General features: G+C 43.6%; 1 protein-coding gene across 1 annotated transcript in view; it reads left to right on the forward strand.

The window, feature by feature from the left end:
• LOC138283654 (uncharacterized) overlaps positions 1–20,523 on the forward strand; it is a 223,433-nt gene that overhangs the window by 100,655 nt on the left and 102,255 nt on the right. Inside the window, exon 7 of the mRNA XM_069221589.1 lies at positions 2,931–3,054. Within this exon, the coding sequence (XP_069077690.1) occupies positions 2,931–3,054 (124 nt within the window). The remainder of the gene's footprint in view (positions 1–2,930; positions 3,055–20,523) is intronic.

Genomic DNA, 20,523 nt, shown 5'->3' on the forward strand with positions numbered 1-20,523 from the left:
GTTTAGATTATGAACACACAAAACCATAGAAAATTCATCAGTTATAGTTATACTTATCTCAAGACACTTGAACTCGTGCTCTAAGGTAACTATAGCTCACGCCCTTGCCATGCAGTGATACCTTCCCCACATATTACTTCAGTACTGACGTCTTCTAAGGCGTCTTTTGGAATATAACTCCAACATTTGTAATAAAATTATTGATGAGAAAACTGTGTATGATAGGGGTGCGAGTTATAGTTACTTTAGAGCACAAGCTGTAATTGTGTCTAAAATCCCTATGGGAAATTGCATGGGGAAAATGTGTTTTGGGACCCCTATATACATAAATATAAATATAACATAAAATATGCAAAAAACAAACAAAACAGAAACAGTCACAGGCACAGGCTCCATGCCTGTTTAATTAAAATCCAGCAGGTGGACCAGAGCCCAGAGGGGCAACGCATGATTTCTTTTTTTGAGGAGGGAGGCATGTGGGCCCCCTACCCGATCCTAATTAGGCCTCGGAGACCCTATCCCCACGGGCAAAATGTAAATAAAAAGGAAGGGGGGCCATGTGGCCCTCTTCCCCGTGCCTTTAAAGGCCCCGGGGAGCCCATCCCAGGAATGACTGTGACCGCCCCCAGGGGAGCCCACCCCCACACAGTAGTTTCTATTTGTTTGCTCCCATCTGGCGGGAACATTTTTAAATGTCCCACCAAACAATAGAACAGAAGAAGCATGCAGAGAACAGCTGCTCCCTCCAGACAGGGGCAGTGCCGGCTCCCACACCATGCAGGGAGCTGGCATGCAGCCCCTAACATGTTGTTTGTGGTGCCCCAGGTGGGCACCGAGATACCCACTTATTATACAGCAAGGCCCAGTGGGGATGTGGTTCCTGGAGCCTGAAAGGCTTGGGGAGTGGGGCAGTACACCCCCCCTTTAAATAAGATACTTCCTCTAGGATGGGGTCTCCAGGGACTATAAGGGCTCTGGGAGGGGGAACATAAGGCCCACCTCCCTGTTTTTAATTTAATTTGGCTCCAGGGGATAGGATCCTCAGGAGTTAATATGAGGCTCAGGAAAGGGTTCCTCTGGGCCCCCTCCCCTTTATTAATAGAATTTAGCCCCAATGATGGGCTCCCTGGGACCTAGTGAGGCTTCGGGATGGGGGAACATGGCCCCTTCCCCTTTGTAATTCAATTTGGGCACTAGGAGCTGGATCCCCTTAATCTCTGTGTGGTTTGGTACGTGCTCCGGGTGGGCACCCGGGCATGGAAAGGCATGCACAGCATGGGGTTGGCTGCCTGCAGGGGTGATGGCCACAGGGACTGGCCACGGGACAGGCACTGCAACCAACCCCTCACCGCGCATTGGCTAAAGGTTGTGCGCAGCTGGGGCAAGCTTTGTGCATAGTAACAAAATATTACTTTATGTTAAAAAAACTAGAAATTCACTGAAAAAACACAAAGGTTGAAGTAATGTTATCCTTAGGTGAAATGTTCAGTAACAATGTAATGTTTTAAACTGGAAAAAAAAACACACGAAATTTCACAGTTATAGTTATCTCGGGTAACTATATCTTGTGTCCTAAGGTAACTATACGTTGCGCCGTCACTGTGCACTGCTAATTATCCCGCTTAATACATCACTCATGACATCTTCTATGACATCATTGATAATATCACTAAAACATCTGGAATGCAATGATTAATGAAAAAACTGTGCATTGCTGGGGCGTGAGTTATAGTTACTTGAGATAATTGCAACTATACCTGGTGAATTAATGTGTTTGTTTGAGTTTAAAAAGTTCAGTTGTTACTGAACATTTCATGTAACTATAATATTACTTTAACCTTTGTTTTTACAGTGAATACATATACGTGTGTGTGTGCATATATATATATGTATATACATATATATGTGGACTAGGATAAGATAAAACACGATGTTTACAAAAAACTGTAATTCACCAGCTATAGTTTACTGAGCTAATTTAGCTATAACTTGAATCCTATAATGCGCTGCTTCTGACATGACGTTACATCACTCATGACATGTTAAATGACATCACTGATGACGTCTCAAACAACATCATTTTTAAGATATTTGATCTGTGCCTTTCTGTGATTTTGTTATACGGCCTTGAAGAACTGGTGGAAAATTTGCCGCAAAACACGTGTTTGGTGTCTTGAGCTGCTTCAGTTTTCATCTTGGGCTTTCATACGGTCTGTAGATTTTACCTGTGAGAATTAATCTGTGACTGATCAAGTGTTGAAAACGGAACAGAGACAATTTCTGTTGCAAATGTTGATAAGGGTAATGTAATAGAATTTTATAGATTCATGCAATGTTCTGTTTGAATATTAATGTGTTTTATATTTTCTTTTTTGTAATATGTTGCGTAAAAAAAGGACAAATTGCTTTTACAAACGAAATGTTCCTTTGTGAGTTAGGAATGGAATTCAATGTGATTCCCCACCAATCACAAAACTTGATGCTATTACAGTGTACGTTTTGGTTAAGGTTCCTTGCCTCCAAAGTCCCCAGATTTGCAGTTTAAAGAGCCTGTGCAGCGTTGTGTGCAAATGTTCATCTGGATGTTTCGAGCACCAGTAGAGGTTTACCTGGCTCTCTTGAAGACACGCAGGGAAACGATGGTATTTTTCCTAGTGGATACTCTCCCGTCAGCTGTTGTGAGTGTTGTATGAAGGTGACTCGGAGAGCAGCAAAAACTGCTGGGTTGAGGAAAGAAATCCCTTTATTAAGCTAGGTGGGCACAAGGGGCTTCAGACCTGCATGTAAAGAGGGTGGGCACTTCGTGGACGAGAGTCCTGACAAAGTGAATGGGAGAGGGAGACGCTTAGAATACATTGTTTTTATTTGAAACAAGAAAGCGCGCAATTCTTTCGCGCTTAATTACAAGGTCATATGTTTTATCGTCTTAGTAATATCGAGAAAGGGGCCAGAGAGAAGTTCGGACGGATAGTTCAGCACAGACTTGCAGAGTTAAAACTCAGAAGCGCAACACGGTCCCCACTTTCAGGACTTATCGAAAATGCCGTGGTTGAGGTAACGTCAGAAATGTCTAAGACACGACTGAACATTATAAGCACGGTGTTTACACTGATAGTAATTTTCTGCTGTAGCTCTTCCCTTCCTCTTAAGTCGAAGTGGCCTGGCTAAATTCAATTTTACTCACCTTTATTTTTTTCCACTGAATTCCCATGAGTTGGTGCAGATATCATGCATGGTAGCTCCACAGCACTGTTCTCTAATTGCAGCAAACATGTCCATTATTACCTGTGGCTCAGTACACTACTAGGGGCAATTATCTTGTAGGGTATACTGCGTAACAGATATCACTCACACATTTAGTTTTCAGTCACTCCTGACAAAGACTGCATGTTCATTGTGTTATATGTAGTGATTTTTCCTATTATCTGGGTGTGAGAAAACTGGACGAACTGACCTATAAAATGCCAAAGGCAGTGTTGCTCAAAGTGGAACTGCTGCACTATCTAAGTAACAAACTCATAACCTGATCGTACTAGGTATCGGGAAGGCCTCCACGTATGTTTAATAATGCTACTTCCTCTAACTTTGAGCAGGGAAATGTTTACAGTCATTTGGAGTAGCAACCTGTCTTTTAAAAAGTAATGATTTCAAACTGTTAACTGTTGGCTTCAAGAATAAATATTGTAAGTGCATGTTGAATTTCCAGGAATTTATGTGTTTCGCTGACATCACAGTTTGTCAATAATGTGTAATAAGTCATCGAAACCTCTTAGTCCATCAGTGGATCTGTTTTCCTTATAAGATTGTTTCATTGAACTCTGTGAAGTACTTCAGGTTTAGTGGGATGGCAGTTTTACAAACTATATTTATTATTCATTAAGTAATTTTAATAATGGTGCAAGAGCAGCCGAATCATTTTTAAAACAAACAAAACACAGAGGCTTGTTATTCATTGGTCTTTTACAGAGTACATACGTACATGAAAAAAATGATCAAACAATATCTGTGTAACACCAAAGCATCTACAATGTAAGTGAATATTGCCTTTCTCCAACACTAAGGGGAATTCTTGTCTGTTAGGTTTTAAACTCTTCCAGTATATAAAGCATCTCCAAGCAACCGCCAGGCCCACTTGATGAAGTTCCTTTTTTAACAACTTTATTTTTATTTTTATATTTAGACAATAGGGAGAATAAGATGAAAGCAATGGAATGAGATGATGGGGGTGAAGGAAAGCAGTGGAAGCAAAAATAGAAAAGAGGCAGGAAATAGAGGACATTTGGTGTAAATAAAAAGGACATGTGTTCGATTAACACATCGCTTGGTCATGCAAAATTATTACTGGTGGTGCGTAGTAACTTCAGTGAATAGGCAAAGGCAAAAGCAGCAAAACACAGAAAGGCATCATGTAACTTTTGAAGAATCAAGTGAGGAGTACGAGATTAGCCTTGCTTCCTGAACTGTGTCTGACTAACATTGGTCTTGCCCAGCTAATTTCGCTGATTATAAAAGTTCAGAAAGGTGTCTGTATTTGGTCATACTTTAAAAGTTTGTCATGGATTGTCTTACAACATCCTCTCCTACGCAGATGACATGCAGCTCATACTCTTCCTCTCAGACAAGCCAGACCCCAACAAAAAAAAGTTCACCATCTGGATGACTGAAGTTGCCAACTCTCTTTTGCTCATCACCAACAAGACAGAAGTAGTGATCTTCTGCAAGATCACCTCACCATGGGAGTCCAAACAGTGGCTAGCTGAACTCAGACCCACTACCTAACCCAAAGCACAGGCCAAGAAACCTTGCAATAATCGTGGACAGCAAACTGCAGGACTCCTCGCACACATCCTATGCGTACACAGAACCAGATCAGGAGGAGAAGCGCTCTTTTACATCATTCCTAAAGCATGGAAAGAGCTTCCTCTTCAAATCAGAGCCTCGTCCTCTCTTGACAGTGCGTTATTGGGACTGGGGTGGGGGGGCCGCATGGGCAGTGGCGGAGACATGCCAGGCTGTGGCACCAGTAGAGAAGGGGCTGGGAGAGGTGCCGGAGTCACCTACATTCTTCCTGCAGTGTAGTACCTCATGGGGCCTGGTGGTATGACCCGTTCAGTACACATTATCGTCTGCACAGTACACCTACGATGCTGGAACCTTTGTGGGAGAGTTGTGCAGAGGACACACCTGTCAACATTGTTGGGGCTGAGAGTACCGAAGATTCTAAAAACTATATGGACTGGCCTGGGCTGAGCCACAGACTTCAGCTGAGATACACAGAGTTGTAGCTCCCATTGAGGGCTGTGCAAGTGGGATTCCTGGGGCCTCTTTGTCTTTCCTACCATTAAAAAATCTCCTCAAACCCAGCCATGTGGCTCTGGCCCTGTCCACACTCAAAACCACCAACTTGGAATTATGCAGTCGAGTGGAAGATACCAAAGGTAGATCCTCACACATCAATCTCAGGTTTGTGGGATTTTTGAAAGGGGTGGAGGGAGATGATGTGGTCCTATTTATTGAGTGCTGTTGAAGGCCAGATTGCCTGATGCCCAGTTCTCCCCTTCCTCCCTCACTGAAAGGGCCCATCGTGCCTTGGGCTCGAGACCACCACCCGGTGCCCTGCACTATGATCGCACACTTCCATAATAAAGAGACGGAGATCAAATGCTCCGGTCAACCAAAACAATTGGAGACCTCTCGTCTGATACCAGTAAGATACTAATTTCGCCTGACTGTACTTAAATTGTTCGACAGTTGCAAGTCTTACAATGTCAAATGCAGTTCTTTGTTTAATGAAGTATTTTTGGAAACATTTTTACATAGTAAAAGCAGTAGGTCTATATGTGGTTAATTGTTGGGTTTTAGTGTTGGAGTCAAATTTGAAATCCTCATTAAGGGATTGACCACACATGATGTCAGAAAATGCATAAATACTTTAGTGAATGTTTCAACTAGGATATCACAATATGCTTTAAAGATGGAGGCTGAAAAGCCATCTGGACCATGGACCTCATTGCTAGGCAAAAGCTGAGAAATTCACCTTGCTGTTGAGGGACACAGTCTTGAGAATGGTAAAATGAGGAAAATTATCATTAGATAAAGAACCCTCACTGTCTTTAATCTGTTGTATGAGATTCCTAATTTGATTTTTACATAATTTAAATGGCAGAATTGTATCTGTGTTATATCGTTCTTGTACTATTGTTGTGTACAGAACAACTTGAAAACTGCATCACTCAGAAGTAAGACCTCTAGTTCCCCTTTGGCCTCTTGTAGTTCCCTAAAGGACTGGCATAGGCTGTTCTTTTGTATGTTGCTTCTAGCTCTTATATGTTTTCTCTGCATCCCATATCTACGATTGGTGGAGCACTGTGAAATTAGTAGTGTGAGTTCACCATTATCACTGCCTTTGCTGCATGCCAAAATTGATCCAAAGGCACCTCTCGCACAGCATTTGCATCAGAATGTTGTAGAATGGCCTCCTAAATATGTTACTGTCAGTGTCACAACTCCAGGGCTGGCAGAAAAGTTGCAGTCTGCTTTTCCATCTTCACCACAGGATGTTCAAGGTCCCTGTTGGCCAGTCTTATGAGGTGGAGGTAGTGGTCATCGGGATATCTATGGGGATTGTCTGCACACTGGACTATTCTCTTTGTGCATGGTTAGAGTTCTGCTTGATTCAAAATAGCTACCATCTTTGTGTGTCCTGTTTTCTAAATCGTATGATTTCCTGATCCAAGACGTCTGTCATTGACTTCCAGGTTGATCATCCTTCACTTCCGGGTTAAAAGAGAGTTCTGATAGTATATAGAATGGTAATGCCTTCTAGTCTTTGCCTGATACTATCTGTATTTGTTGGGTTCTTCCACTGATGAGGGTTTGCTCACATGGCCCCCTTTCTTGGTGTGCACCTTTTTTCTGTTCTTGTGTAACTGCTTGCTACTTAACTCTCTCTAGTTGTTCATGCCATCTTACCAGAAGGAGCCAGCCTGTTGCTTCCACCTGGTCCAATCTGTCCTTATGACTAATGGTGGTAAGTGCATTTGCTTTTAGGTTACCTTGAATTAGTATGTGTTAATTGTGGTGTTACTTAATTTCTTACTTTACAAGAAGTTGTGTGCTCCTGACTCACTTACTTGAGCTGATGAGCCAACGCTGTATTCTCTGCTAGTCGTAGCCCTGTTTCGCTTATCCTACATCACCAACATCTGCAGTATAAATATGGTTGAGGGCTTTGGGAAATTGGGTGGTTTGTCTTTTTGGGGTTACTTAAGTATAGTCCAGTTCCAGAATTACTGCGGGGTGGGTTGATGAAACTTGGACACTTATGTCACTCTCAGGAGAACAGGCCTATAAATTAGAAAGAGCCTGGGCACCAGTGTCACTCTGAGGAGGATAGGCCTGTAGATCAGAAAAAAAAGTATTTGAGAGTGAGATCTGTGACCATTCAAAAGAAAGTGTTGCCTTGTTTCATTTTATGTTGGATACGCCATAGACCGGTCATGTAGATCACATATCCTATCAATAAGAATAGGGAAGGCGAAACAGACATGAATTGGGTTAGGAATACTGCTGATATCTCCCAAGATCACCACTTGCAAAGTGAGCTATCAGTGTCAAAAAAATATAGTAGAATGAGTCCCTTTTGTCATTGGGACCTGAAATCGAGACATGTTATGAGGTGGTTGTTTACTTTATCACTAGTACTCTGCTATCATTGTCAGTATGTGATGCTAAGCGAGCAGTATCAATGTACCTTTAGTTTTTGTATGAGCGCTGTGAAGTGGAATTTAGTGGGAAACCAATAGGAGTTTAGAGATTGACTACCTGATCTAAGCAGAAGTGTGTCCTATGAAAGGATCCCACCATATTCTTTAGAATAAAGTAAAAGTAGCGCTCAATGTTTGTGGTTTAACTCTTTTTATTTTCAAGAGATACAGAACATCTTGCATATATCCATTGGACGGTGAGTAAGTGAGATTCGTTCTTTTGCATCGTTCTTTCACTAAGTAGTAATATTAACAAAAGACACACCACCTCTGCCCATTCAACGCATTCCTTGCATTATAGTGAAGTGTGCACAGCCAGCCATTCGGAATTTTAATCTGACACCAAGTTCATTAAGCCATGTCCTAATTACTAATATGCTCTTGTGTAAGTCTTGTTACCATCTTAGACATTTTCTTGAGGATGATATGTTTTTTTGGGCATGAGAGGTCTCTGAAGTTCTGGAAAAGATATTTTAGGATAGGGGTCCATGTCTCAGCAAAGCTTTTGGCCTGTTCTATATATGATGTGATCTTTTCCATTCCTGACAAGCCTAATACTTAGATTTGCCCCATAATGGTGTCCCTTGTTTAGGTGTCACCTGTTAAGGCAATTTGCTATCCTCTTACCAAGTAGAGTGAAAATAGCTGTTTGTGGTGTAAGCCCAGTATGGTGTATGATTGAAATCTTGGTATGTCATTTCAATTGATTTGACCATATTTACCCAAATAGATGGAGTTTTGGGCAGTGTCATAGCAAGTGGAATAATGTGCCCCAATAGCTGCAACCTCTCCAATATCTGTCATCCTTCTGAATGTTCCAGGTGTGTAGTCTGGCCATGGTCCAGTGGCCCGGGTGTAGTAACAGAAAAGAGGGTTTTCTTTGCATGGATTTGTTTGCTGAGGCTGACTTAGCTGTAATAACAATACCCATCCATTCCTCCACAATGAGGTTTTTATCTAGTTGTTGCTCCCATCTTTTCTGGATGGATATTTGCTTAAATGACCTGGGGGTTGTCAGTATTTTGTACAATTCCGAGATCAGTTTTTATGTTTTTTAGACAAAAAAGAAAAATTCATTAGTGGTGACATGTTATTGTCCCAGCTGCGGTGGGCCTTATACATACAAGGGACCTTTCTATGTGTTTTCCCCAGTGATTGTTTTCTCTAAGAAGCATCCTTGCTTTTCTGATAAGGTTTAATTTCATTCCCACAAGTGACCTAGTTGTGTTCCCTGATAATATTTTATCAAATCTGGGGAGCCCCACCCACCTTGTTTGTGAGGGAGTGTGAGGACATGTGCCTAGCTACTCTTGGCATCTTTCCAGTCCTTATAAACTGGTCAATTGTCATTTGTAATTTTTGGATCAGAGATGTTGGCGTCAGTAGGGGGATAGTTTGAAAGAGATAAATGATTTAGCGCAGGAAAGCCATCTTTAAGGTGTCCGTTCAGCCCAACCATGATAGACCTCCTCTGTGGCACAATTACAAATCTTTCTGTTTTTTTGTGTATTAGAAGTGTATAATTAGCTTCCACTGTTTTGTTCAGATCATGTGTAATAGCAACCCCTAGACATGTCAAAGATGTGTTAATCCACATAAACAAATGTTCTACCTGTAGTCTTTTAGCTAGGAAAATTGGAGTGGTGAGGTTTAATATTTGAGTTATAACATTAATAATCTTGTATACTGACCCTAGCTCGCACTCTCTAATCTCCTCTAGTATAGCCAGAAGTGAGCAGGTCTAATCCGTCATCATCATTAGGATATCATCTGTGTACATGCCCAATTTTAGTGTGTCCTTTCCTATGCAAATTCCTTTGATTTTGTCATTGTGCCATATTTGTTCTGCAAAGGTGAAATTTAACAGGGACAGAGAGCAACCCTGTCTCATTCACCGCCTAATTTTCAAGAGGTCTGAAGAGCAGCCATTCACCCTTAGCTTTTTCTTTGCGTCCTTATGTCTCACCAATATCCCATTACAAACCTGGGTGGGAAGCCAGATCTCACCAATGTACCCTCCATAAAGGCTCAGTCCACTTGGTTGAATGGTTTTCCTGCACTGAGCATTAGGATAAGTGCCTGCTTATTTGTCCTACAAATGACATTTGTCCCCTTGGCTTTGCCCAGGTATAATTCCTGATTGATCTGGGTCTATCAAACCGGGCAATAGGGAATTCAGTTGTGCGACTAGAATACCTGTGAATATTTAAGCATTGGGCAATACTGCCATGCAGGGTGCCAACATCCCTACATCTGCAAAAGTATTTTATATAATTTGGTTAAAACTAGGGCCAGTGCCCTTGAAATTCCTTATAACATTTGGGGGTCAGGTGCCTTACCCACCTTCAGTTTTAGTGTACTTGCCAGGATTTCAACCGTGATGGGCTTGTCTGCATGTGTGACTTAGAAGGCGGTAAAGGCTAGTACTTGCACTTTCAATATATGTGTGTATCTGGGCCTATGATGTGTTTTCTGGGGAATAAAGACGTGCGTTAGACAAGCCAAATGTTTGCATTATTGCAGGACTTTCATGTCTGTATATCCTTCATGAGCTTTAATCTCTTGTATTCTGTCATATGTTGCTTTTCCCTATACTTTACACATCAGGAGGTGGCCAGCTTTGTTCACCCATGGGTAATATTTTTGTGTGGTTCTCAAAAGTACTTATTCAGCTTTTTTAAACTCTAAAACTTTTACTTGTGCCCTGGGGGCAGTGATTTGTCTCCATGTTATCATGGAGTTAGTGCTTTTGTGGGTCCTATCTAGCTCTTTGAGTTGTCTATTCAATCCTGCCCACATTTCTCGTTTCAGTTTGTTTCTCTACCCATGGAGATTATGGGCCTCATTACAACCTGCCAGGGCTGTTTTGGAGGTTGCACCGCCAACCGTCTGGCTGTGAAAACTCGGGGATTACAACCGCACCGCCCGGACCGGTGGTTTTCCACCACGTTGGTCCTGGTGGTTTTAATCTGCAGCGCTGCCCAGGGGATTACGAGTCCCCTTCCCGCCAGTCTTTTCCTGGGGGTAGGAACCGCCATGGAAAGGCTGGTGGGAAGGGGAGTTGTACGGCCGCAACACTGGCGGCTCCATTTGGAGCCGGCTCCCATGTTGCGGCCTACATCCCTGCTGGGCCAGCGGGCGGAAACTCTGTTTCCGCCCGCCGGCCCAGTTGTAACGAGGGCCTAAATGTCCCCTTTAGACTACTTTCAGAGCATTCCATATTGTGGACATTGCTGTCCCCTCTCTGTCACTTATAAGTATTGTAAGATATGCAATTGGATTTCCTCCTTTGTCTTTTTGGTTTGCAATAGATAATCGTTGAATCTCCAATAATGGTATCTGGGCTTAGGCCCTCATTACAACTGTTGTAACCGCTGTGCGGCCGCCAATGCGGCCACACTCCTGCGGTGGCCATTATGACATCCCAGCTGGGCCGGCCCGAAACAGAGTTTCCGGCCGCCGGCCCTGCGGGGATGTCGGCCGCACCATGGGAGCCGGCTCCAAATGGAGCCGGTGGTGTTGCAGCCATGTGACGGGTGCAGTTGCACCCGTCGCGCTTTTCACTGTCTGCTGTGCAGACAGTGAAAAGCTGTGTGGGGCTGTGCCAGGGGGCCCCTGCACTGCCCCTGCCAAAGGCAAGGGCAGTCCATGGGTCCCCAAGGGCCCCAACGACTCCCCTTCCCGCCAGCCTTTCCATGGCGGTTCCTACCGCCATGAAAAGGCTGGCGGGAAAGGGACTCATAATCCCCTGGGCAGCGCTGCCTGGTGGATTAAAACCGCCGGGACCAACGTGGCAGAAAACAACTGGTCCCGGCGGTGCGACGGCGGCGCTTCAGCCGCGGTCGTAATCCCCGAGTTTGCACCGCCAGCCTGTTGGCGGTGCAACCTCCAAAACAGCCCACCAGGGTTGTAATGAGGCCCTTAGTTCTTGTGAGTGCAATATTTAGAGATATTGGGATGATATATCAATATGATCTATATAGGTGTGCTTTATCACCATACAGAGGGATCTGCTAATCAGAAAATTATCTAGTTGGGTATATGTTTTGTAAGAGCAGAGAAGTGAGTATAGTCTGTGGTGACAGCTTGCTTCTCCCTCCAGAAATCTCTCAAATGTAGACAGAACAACCATTTTCTCCCAGCCTGAGACATCAAACCAACCTGCATATTTATGTTTTTAAAATCTTTTTATTGATTTTATGAACATACAACATGGCAAGAAGATAGTGCAGCATAGTGATGGGTTCCCAAGGTGACGTTACAACCACAAGCTGATCACATGGCAAAATCAAGATAAAGAAACACACAGAGTTGATCCAAAGACAAAACAATCTCTCAGCAGGGTTCTGGAAGTGCCCCTGTTATGAGCTCTGATGACCCTCGATGGAGTCAGTGTGAGCACCATGGAGACCAATTTTTCCCCATTTTTGGGGCACCCCTGCCCAAGTATATTGTTTTTTCAGACAGCATGCACCAGTTCATGTCTTGTGCCCATCCTGCCACAGTCGGGGTCTCTTGTGCCCCCCACAAATGTGCTATGTTTCGTTTTGCCATTAATAATCCTAGGGATGCCCACAATTTATTATACTTCGGGGGTGGGACATCCCCCCAAACATGCAGGAGGCATGTTTTGGCCGAGTTCGGTATACCCACTCCCAAGACCTCTCCTATCAACTTTTGCACTGCCAACCAGTAGGACTGTATCACTGGGCAGGCCCATAGTGTATGGAAGAATGTGCCACTCTCCACACAGTCTCTAAGACACAGGTCTGTTGAACTCCGGCCCATGGCTTGTATAGTGGTGCAGGGATAACATGAACGATGAAGGATACCTAGGTGGATGAGGCGCCACCTACATAAAGGCCCCTGTGGTCTCCTCTCTTCCCCCCTCTTTAAAGACCCCAACATCAATCTCCCACTTAGACCTTAAAGTGGTGTGTCAGGAGAGTTGTTAATAAGTTTTTGTATCTAGGTGAAATTGTCTTTTTTTGGTAAGGGTTCTGTAAGGATCCGGTACTCTAAGGGAGAGGAGTCCTCAATAAAAGTGTGTCTGGGGATGTGTGAAAGCAGTGCATGGCGGAGTTGGATATATTTGAAACCTTCCCTGGGGGCCAGGTCATATTGGGCTTGCAGTTGGGCCAGACTAAGCATCAAATCCCCTTTCCAAACATCTCACAGAGTATCTATGCTGATAAGGCTCCATTTTGTAAACCCTTGTAGTTTCCCCACTTCCCTCAGAATCTCACTGGACCACAGGGAGGTCATCTCAGTTGGTTTTCTCTTCCACCCAAGGTAAGGGTCTGAAGTAGAAGCGTAGTGGCAGTGGATGAGTTGTAAAGTACTCCTTGACAGCATGCTTTCCCAAACCAGAATTTCTCCAATCTGGACGCTTGATTGTCCCATGCAGCAAATGCCCAGTCGTTGACCACCATCAGTTGCGTGGCACAGTAATATTTTTTTATATCAGGGAGGCTGATCCCTCTGTCATAGACCCCCCACCCCGTGTGAGTTTGTAAAGAGCAATAAGGGGTGGGCTCATGTTCCATAGGAGCGATCGGAGTAGAGATTCCGTCTTGCGGAAAAATTAATCTGGTATCTGATATGGAGTATTTTGGAGGGCATAGAGCATCCGGGGTAGTTGTATCTTTACCCACGGCAAGTCTCCCCCATGTTGTACATCCGCTGCAAAGCTATCGAGTATAGGAATTAAATTGTATTGGTAAAAGAGATGGGGGTCTAATGTGACATGAATCCCCAGGTATTTGAAGCTCCCCTTGGACATGGTCATTTGGAGGCCCTTAGGTAAAGCAGACATGGGACCCGTAATCAGATGTATGAGGGACTTATCCCAATTGATGGTGTATCCTGAATGTTGCCCAAAAATCTGTAGGATCTGTGTCAGACGATTAATCGTCATGGGGGGGCGGGATCAGTAACATAACACAGGATAGCATCAGGGTATAGGGAAATACACTCTTCCCAATGTTTTCCCCAGTGTATGCCTTATACTAGTGGATCTTGTCAGAAAGACATTGCTGAGGGTTCTAAGGCCAAAGCAAAGGTCAGCAGGGATAGTGGGCAGCCCTACCATGTTCTCAAATGAAGGTGAAAGCTGCAAGATATTGTCCCATTTACCTTAACATTGGGTCGTTATATAATAGACGCAAGCAGCCCATGAAATTGGGTCCATACCCCATTCCTTCCAGCACCCCGAACATGTAGCTCCTCTCCAGCGTGTCGAAGGCCAAGGAGGCATCCATAGGCATCCGCAGAGTGGATATAGTCCGGTCTCGGGACCCTATAGAGCCTAAGGAGATTCATTCTCATTTCCCTATTCAGCTTAAAGCCAGATTGATCTGGGTCTACTAAGGATGTTATCACCTCACGTAAGCGATTGGCCAAGAGTTTGGCCAGGAGCTTTATCTCCACGTTATGGAGGGAGATGGGTCGATAGGAGCTACACTTGTCTGGGGGTTTCCCCGCCTTGTGGAGTACCACTATTGTTGGCTGTCTCTGGTCCTCCGGGAGGCAGCCTGTGGCTCGTGTCTCAGTCCACATTTTCAATATATGGGATTTTAAGTGGCTGGCTAGGAGCTTGTAGAGCTTCATGGGTAGACCATTGGGGCCTATCGCTTTGCCCGAATTGAGCACGCGTAGCGCTTGACCTATTTCATGTGGCTGAAAATCTGCTTCTAAGAGTTGCTATTGTTCCTCTGAGAGTTGGGGGAGGGTGGTATCAGTTAAAAAGGCCTTATTGTCAGGGGCACTATAGTGTGTTTTGGTGGAATAGAGGTGTTCGTAGTAATCAGCGAATGTTTCGAACAGGTTTCGATATGGTGTCCCCCTTCTTGCTGTTGATCTGTAGTACCCAGCCCCATGTTTGGTTGCGTTTTTCCAGCCAAGCCAGCATTTTGATTGTTTTATTACAGGTCATAAAGGCATCTTTGGGCCAGTCTGTGATACACTTTTGCCTTTTCTTCAACTAACTCCCTGTATTCCTTTTGTTTAAGTTTGAGGAAGTGTATTCTTTCTGCATTTGTGTCCCCCAGGTTCATTTGTTCCAGGGCCATTATGTCTGTCTCTAGGGCAAGAAGTTGCTCCTGCTTTTTCTCACCCCCACCCCACAATGAGTGAAAAGGCTTGCCCCCTGTTTACCATTTTGTATGCTTCCGATAATGTTAATTGTGAGTCGTCTGATCCTTCCTTTATCTTGAAGTAGGAGGTCGTGGCCTTTTCTAGTTCCTGCATAAGAGATTTGTTGGTGAGGTGCCAAGCGTTTATGGGTAAGGGTCCTGTAGAGCCAGAGGGCTGTCTCCAGAGCTCCAACCACACCAGAAAGTGGTCAGATATTCCCCTAGCTAAGTGACATATATCTGCGATTTGAGTCATATTGGCGGCTTGTGTAAATATGTAGTTCAGTCTAGGTAGACCGTGGTGTACCCCAGACAGAAATCTGTATTGTGCTCCTGCGGATGGCAAAAGCGCCAGATCTCCACCAGACCCCAGAACCAGCAACATGGCAAAGGTGGCCAGTGTGAGGTCTGTGTGAGTGAGGCGAGCCTGGATATGTCGATCTAGATTGTCCTAGAGAGTGGCGTTGAAAATGTCCCCCATAACTAGTATCACATTAGGTAAATGCAATAAAAGGTTTCCCAACCCCTTTAGTGCATGTTTATTTAAGATGAGTTGTCCTTCACCTCATCCATAACTGAGTTCAACACCCTCTCCCGCCCATATGGTTATGCGGTCTTCAGGAAATTCCAAGAGTTTTGCTATTGTGATTTTGATAAACTGTTTCTGTTTCATGTTGGGGCATATACCAATGTGATGGTATAGGTGACATAATTTAGAGTTAGCTTAAGTATGACATATCTGCTTCCATCTGCGGCCACTACTTCAAGGAATTGGATTCTCATACAATCAAAATCGACACCTTTTTTTTAGAGGGGCTTGATGATAAATATTGCATATAGTACCATTTAGATTTCATTCAGGACCAATCTTTCTTCAGCTGGTACGTTCTTGAAAAAGGCAAATGTTGTATTTGAAATGGAATAACAAATTAAAAACTAATAGCCATTTGCATTGAAAGTGACTAGGTTTAACAGTGATCACAAAAATATTGATTTTCCCTATGTCCCATGAGTACTGCACTGGTGTCTATGGTGGATTAGTGATGTCTGTGGTGGATTAGTAACATACATTGTTGTGTGCCAGTGAGTAGGCAGTGGAGTTAAGTAAATTTTCCCTTGGTAACGTAGACAAAGCTAAAAAAACAATAAACAACTTTTCCTACCCTATGTTCCAGTGGAAGTGAGGCAACCCCCCAAACTTTGCCCCCCCCCCCTTATAGAACTTGACATATCCATAACTTGTAGGTATAGAAATCAACTTAGAGGTGTTCTCCCTTGCTTACATTCTAAGGTTAGGATGGGCACCCACCTTTTCTCTTACAACCCTATCACCTCTTATAGTAAGTTATATTTCTTCTTCCTGAGACTCCTGTGTGTTGTTGGAAACATTTGTGATGGCTGGACCCCTTGTGGATGTCTCACCATTTCGTAGATTTTTCAATAAGTTGACTTGGCTATCTTTTCTGGGTTGGGTCTATGAACTCTAGCTTTCTTAGCTACATTCTTCAAGTTGTATTGTCTACTGAGTTGGTCACTGGGCTTGCCCTGTCAGCAGGTTCTTCCACATCTGAAGGTTGTTCTAACCCTAGCAGGTTGACAGCTTCCTTCATGGAGCAAATGGTGGTTCTTTTGTCATTATTCACTGAGAGGGAGGGAGAAGCAACTTCCTTAGCCTACCCTCAGCTTCCCTATGACTGATCCAACAACAATAAGAGGGTGCTGCTACCTTCTCTATCCCTTGATGGGTGGATATTGGAAGACCCTAGAAAGCTCTCTGATAATTTCATAGGATTTTCACCCACAGATACCACCTGTGGCATGCTTCATCATCGGACTCTCGTCCATTGCACCTAGTGTGAGTGGGCGGGCTCACACAATTTGTTAGCAGAGCACTTATGTTTTGAGGGACTGTATTAAATGGTTAAAACTGCCTGCTGGTTCCTCTTTTTTATTCAGAGTACTTTTGGTAAGATTTAAAGCAAAGATAAATGGTGGATTCATAAGGGTATATTATGTCCCACAAACCACTGGTAGACATGTTTCAGCTCTACCTTCTGCCCCTCTGAGTCAATGGTCTTTCTTCAGGATCTCTTCTATCTCAACCCCCCAAGACTGACTTATTCAAGAGTGCAAAACCAATCTACCCTTAAAGGCTTACTGTCTTTAAAATGTGTTACATAATGAATAAATCAGGCCTGCAGTCTTTGTTGTAACTTTTTATAATAAACAGATTGGACCTATTGCATCTGAAATTCCTTTTCCTAGTGAACCAATCAGGCATATAGTTTTCATTAGCTTGTCACCTGAGCCAACTCAGGACTACTGCATTGAGTGTAAACTTGAGTGTAAGCTTTCTCTCAAGGCATCCTTCAGACATACAGTCAGAAAATTACAACAAAATTAAATTTTCAAAATAAAATACTGTCTCTCCTAAAAGGGTCTAACAAGGAATCTCACAGTGCAAATCTTCTATACTAACAGCTTGTGAGAGGAGGTGAACATCACTAAACCTTGCCTAACTATGATAATCTGTGAGATTCAATGTAACATAAGCATTTGCATAGCCAATAGGTCTCACCTTTCGGACTCTATAAGTGTTTAGCCATGCAATACATTATTCTGGGTGTGCTGCCAGGGGTTGAAGAGCTATACAACTACTACCACACTGGGTGTGAAAGAAATAGTGAAATTACGCTCTCAGGGAATAAAATGTAATGAGAGATTGACAATGGAAGGAACACACTAAAAATAGAATAAAACGAGAAGGACTAGTTACTTCACATACTGAAAAACAGTGAAACTGACACATATCAATCAAATTGCTTGGCCCAATGATCAAACTAATTGGATAGAAATTCACTAGAATCAATTGCATCTACCGAACCCATATGAAACCGAGGCCCCAAGCTCTTGCTCGTACAAGAATAAAGAAGGCCAGTGTGCACGAACATGCAGATTACTCTTCACACCCAGGTTATGTGAAAGCCAAAAGGACAAGCTACCAGAAGAGGGGTCATCAGCCTCCTTAGCCGCTTTCAGGTTACCTCCAACTGCCAATGTCTTGTAGCAGAAAGGTATCCAACCTTTTGTGGAGTAAGAGCTACTTATGTTCCATGTAAATCCTCCTGAATTACTAATATTATTAGTGTTTTAATAGCGACCACATCTGACAAGATTACGTTAGTATCCACCCATTGCAAGATTATGAACGGTGATCACCTCAATGCAACAAGCAGCATTAACTGCAGTAATGTTAAAAAGGCTTTATCAATTTGGAAGGCCTCTACATGGGCCACAGCTGCAATGCTTCAAAAACCAAAGTAATATTATGAGTAATAAGTAAACATGGATGTGCCTTAAACGTTAAAACAAACGTTTTCCTTGGAGTGTGTGTGGGTGGAAGGAATATAAAAAATGCAAAGTCAATTATGTTGAATCCCCACCTTCAGTGAGGAGAGCGACTGCACAATTGTTGCTAGAGCACGATGGAGGGAGCACGGGGCTATAATACCGTGTTTCGTTGTCCGCTCGAGTATGCAGCCAAGTTCAGTCTATGGCGAAAACTCGGGCAGCTGTACGCATCACTCCTACATCTCTCAACTTGCCACAGAGTTATGTTCGTGCACATACACAGACAACACACACTTAGGAGAGCCCTTTTTTAATGTTACTTGCATCTGCGAACACAAACAAAGTAAGTAGGTAGCCTTAGGCATCATTTGCTTTGTTAAAACGCAGATGTAAACAAAATATCCCAGGGAAACATAAGGAAGGGAAAGAATCAAAATGCACCTTCGACCATGTTGGCAGCCGGACTGGCTGCTCAGAAGTGGTGCTGTGCACAGTTTCCCCTCGCTGCTCCACCACAGCCTCACATCCCGCCTGTACTATTATGCTGGGCATACTTTTACCCACAAGGCAACCTATACTGTAATACAATTACAAATATATATAAAATTACAGTTGTCATAATAGTATAAAATTCCAGATCTTAAGAGAGTGTTAAAAGGATTATCTTAGTGCATATCTTCTATCCCCATTGTTTGTTCAGGTGCATCATCAACTCCAAAACCCTTGCCTACCACAATAATCTTGAGATTTTATGTAACAATATACCTGACTACAGTCCTCAGCTCAGTACAATAACAATCAATCTTATTGCTTTTAACATATGGTTTTCACACTACAAAAGTCAGACCTACTGGCTTTGTCATAATATTCCTTAATAAATAGATCAAACTTATGGAATCTGGTATATCATTTTCCAATGAATCAGTGAGGCCTTTTGCCTTTACCATTGGCTTGACAATATAACTAACACAAGCCTAACCAAGCAAACATAAACTGCAAGTCATCAAGTAAGCAGTTATAAATCTACAAGTAAGTAGAACACTACAGTCTGCAAAGCAACGCCTCCTAGTAGGGCCTAACAGGAATCATCATAGTGAAAACATGAAGGGTTTGTCAGAGTGGGTGGCCAGTACCAAAACTCTTGCCTACTATGATAATCTGTGAGACTTCATGAAACTAAGGACCAGATATAGCAAAACAAAAATTTTCGACTCGCATTTTGCGAGTTGATGCGACTCGCAAAATGCGAGTCGCAAATTGGAATGCAGGGAAAAAAAACGTGCCGAAATAGCGACTCGCACCCGGACTCGCAACGCAGTGTGCGAGTCCGCAGATTGCGAGGTCGCTTTTTGCGAGTGTGCAAAAAACGAACTTGCAATTAGCGAGTAGATGTCGCAAATTGCGATTACCTTGAAAATTGATTACAGGTGCAGGAGAACACTCCAGAAACCACTCCAGAACACTCTGGAAACACTTCCTGGCACATGATGATGACATCACAGCCAGGAAGTTTACTAATATACCTGGGAGGAGGCAGGACCACACCCTTTTATAACTGCCGAATTTCACACAGGACAAACAGCAGCTGCCATGGAGGGAACACCAAGGAAGAGGAAGCTGAAATTCTCTGAGAGGGAGCTGGAGGTGCTGACAGAGGAATGCTGTCAGCACTATGATGACTTGTTTGGGAGATCAGCCCTCAATGGTCCTGAAGCCACCAAGAAACAGCTGTGGCAGGACATACAGGACAAGATTAATTCCCTGGGGGTGAGCCATAGGACCATAGACGACATAAAGAAAAGGTGGTATGACCTCCGCTCCCGGACCAAGGAAAGGGTGGCTGAAAGGCTCCGGGAGATGAGAGGCACAGGAGGGGGACCATCGTCTGTGCCACCACCCACACCCCTGGAAGAAAGGGTGGAGGAAACTTTGGAGCAGGAGGCAGTGTCTGGATTTGGGGACCTGGACACCTCAGAGCCCAGCACATCAACCGGTGAGTACCATGTGATATGCCTGTACCCCTATCAATGCCATACCCCCACCCACCATGTACACAGGGGCATGCACAACCAAGATAGCTCCATTTCAGGGTAGCAAATGCCAGAATGATGCATTATGGGAAATGTAGTCAAGTAGGCAGTTCATAGGCAAATGTTTATTATGAAGTGTGCAATAGATAGTAGACACTGACAGTCTGTTCCCCATGTCCCACAGGTCTCCAACAAGACACCACCAACACTCCAAGCAGCCAGGCCCATGAGGACACCTCAGGA

Source organism: Pleurodeles waltl, chromosome 3_1 (genome assembly GCF_031143425.1).
Source record: "Pleurodeles waltl isolate 20211129_DDA chromosome 3_1, aPleWal1.hap1.20221129, whole genome shotgun sequence".
NCBI classification, from domain to species: domain Eukaryota; kingdom Metazoa; phylum Chordata; class Amphibia; order Caudata; family Salamandridae; genus Pleurodeles; species Pleurodeles waltl.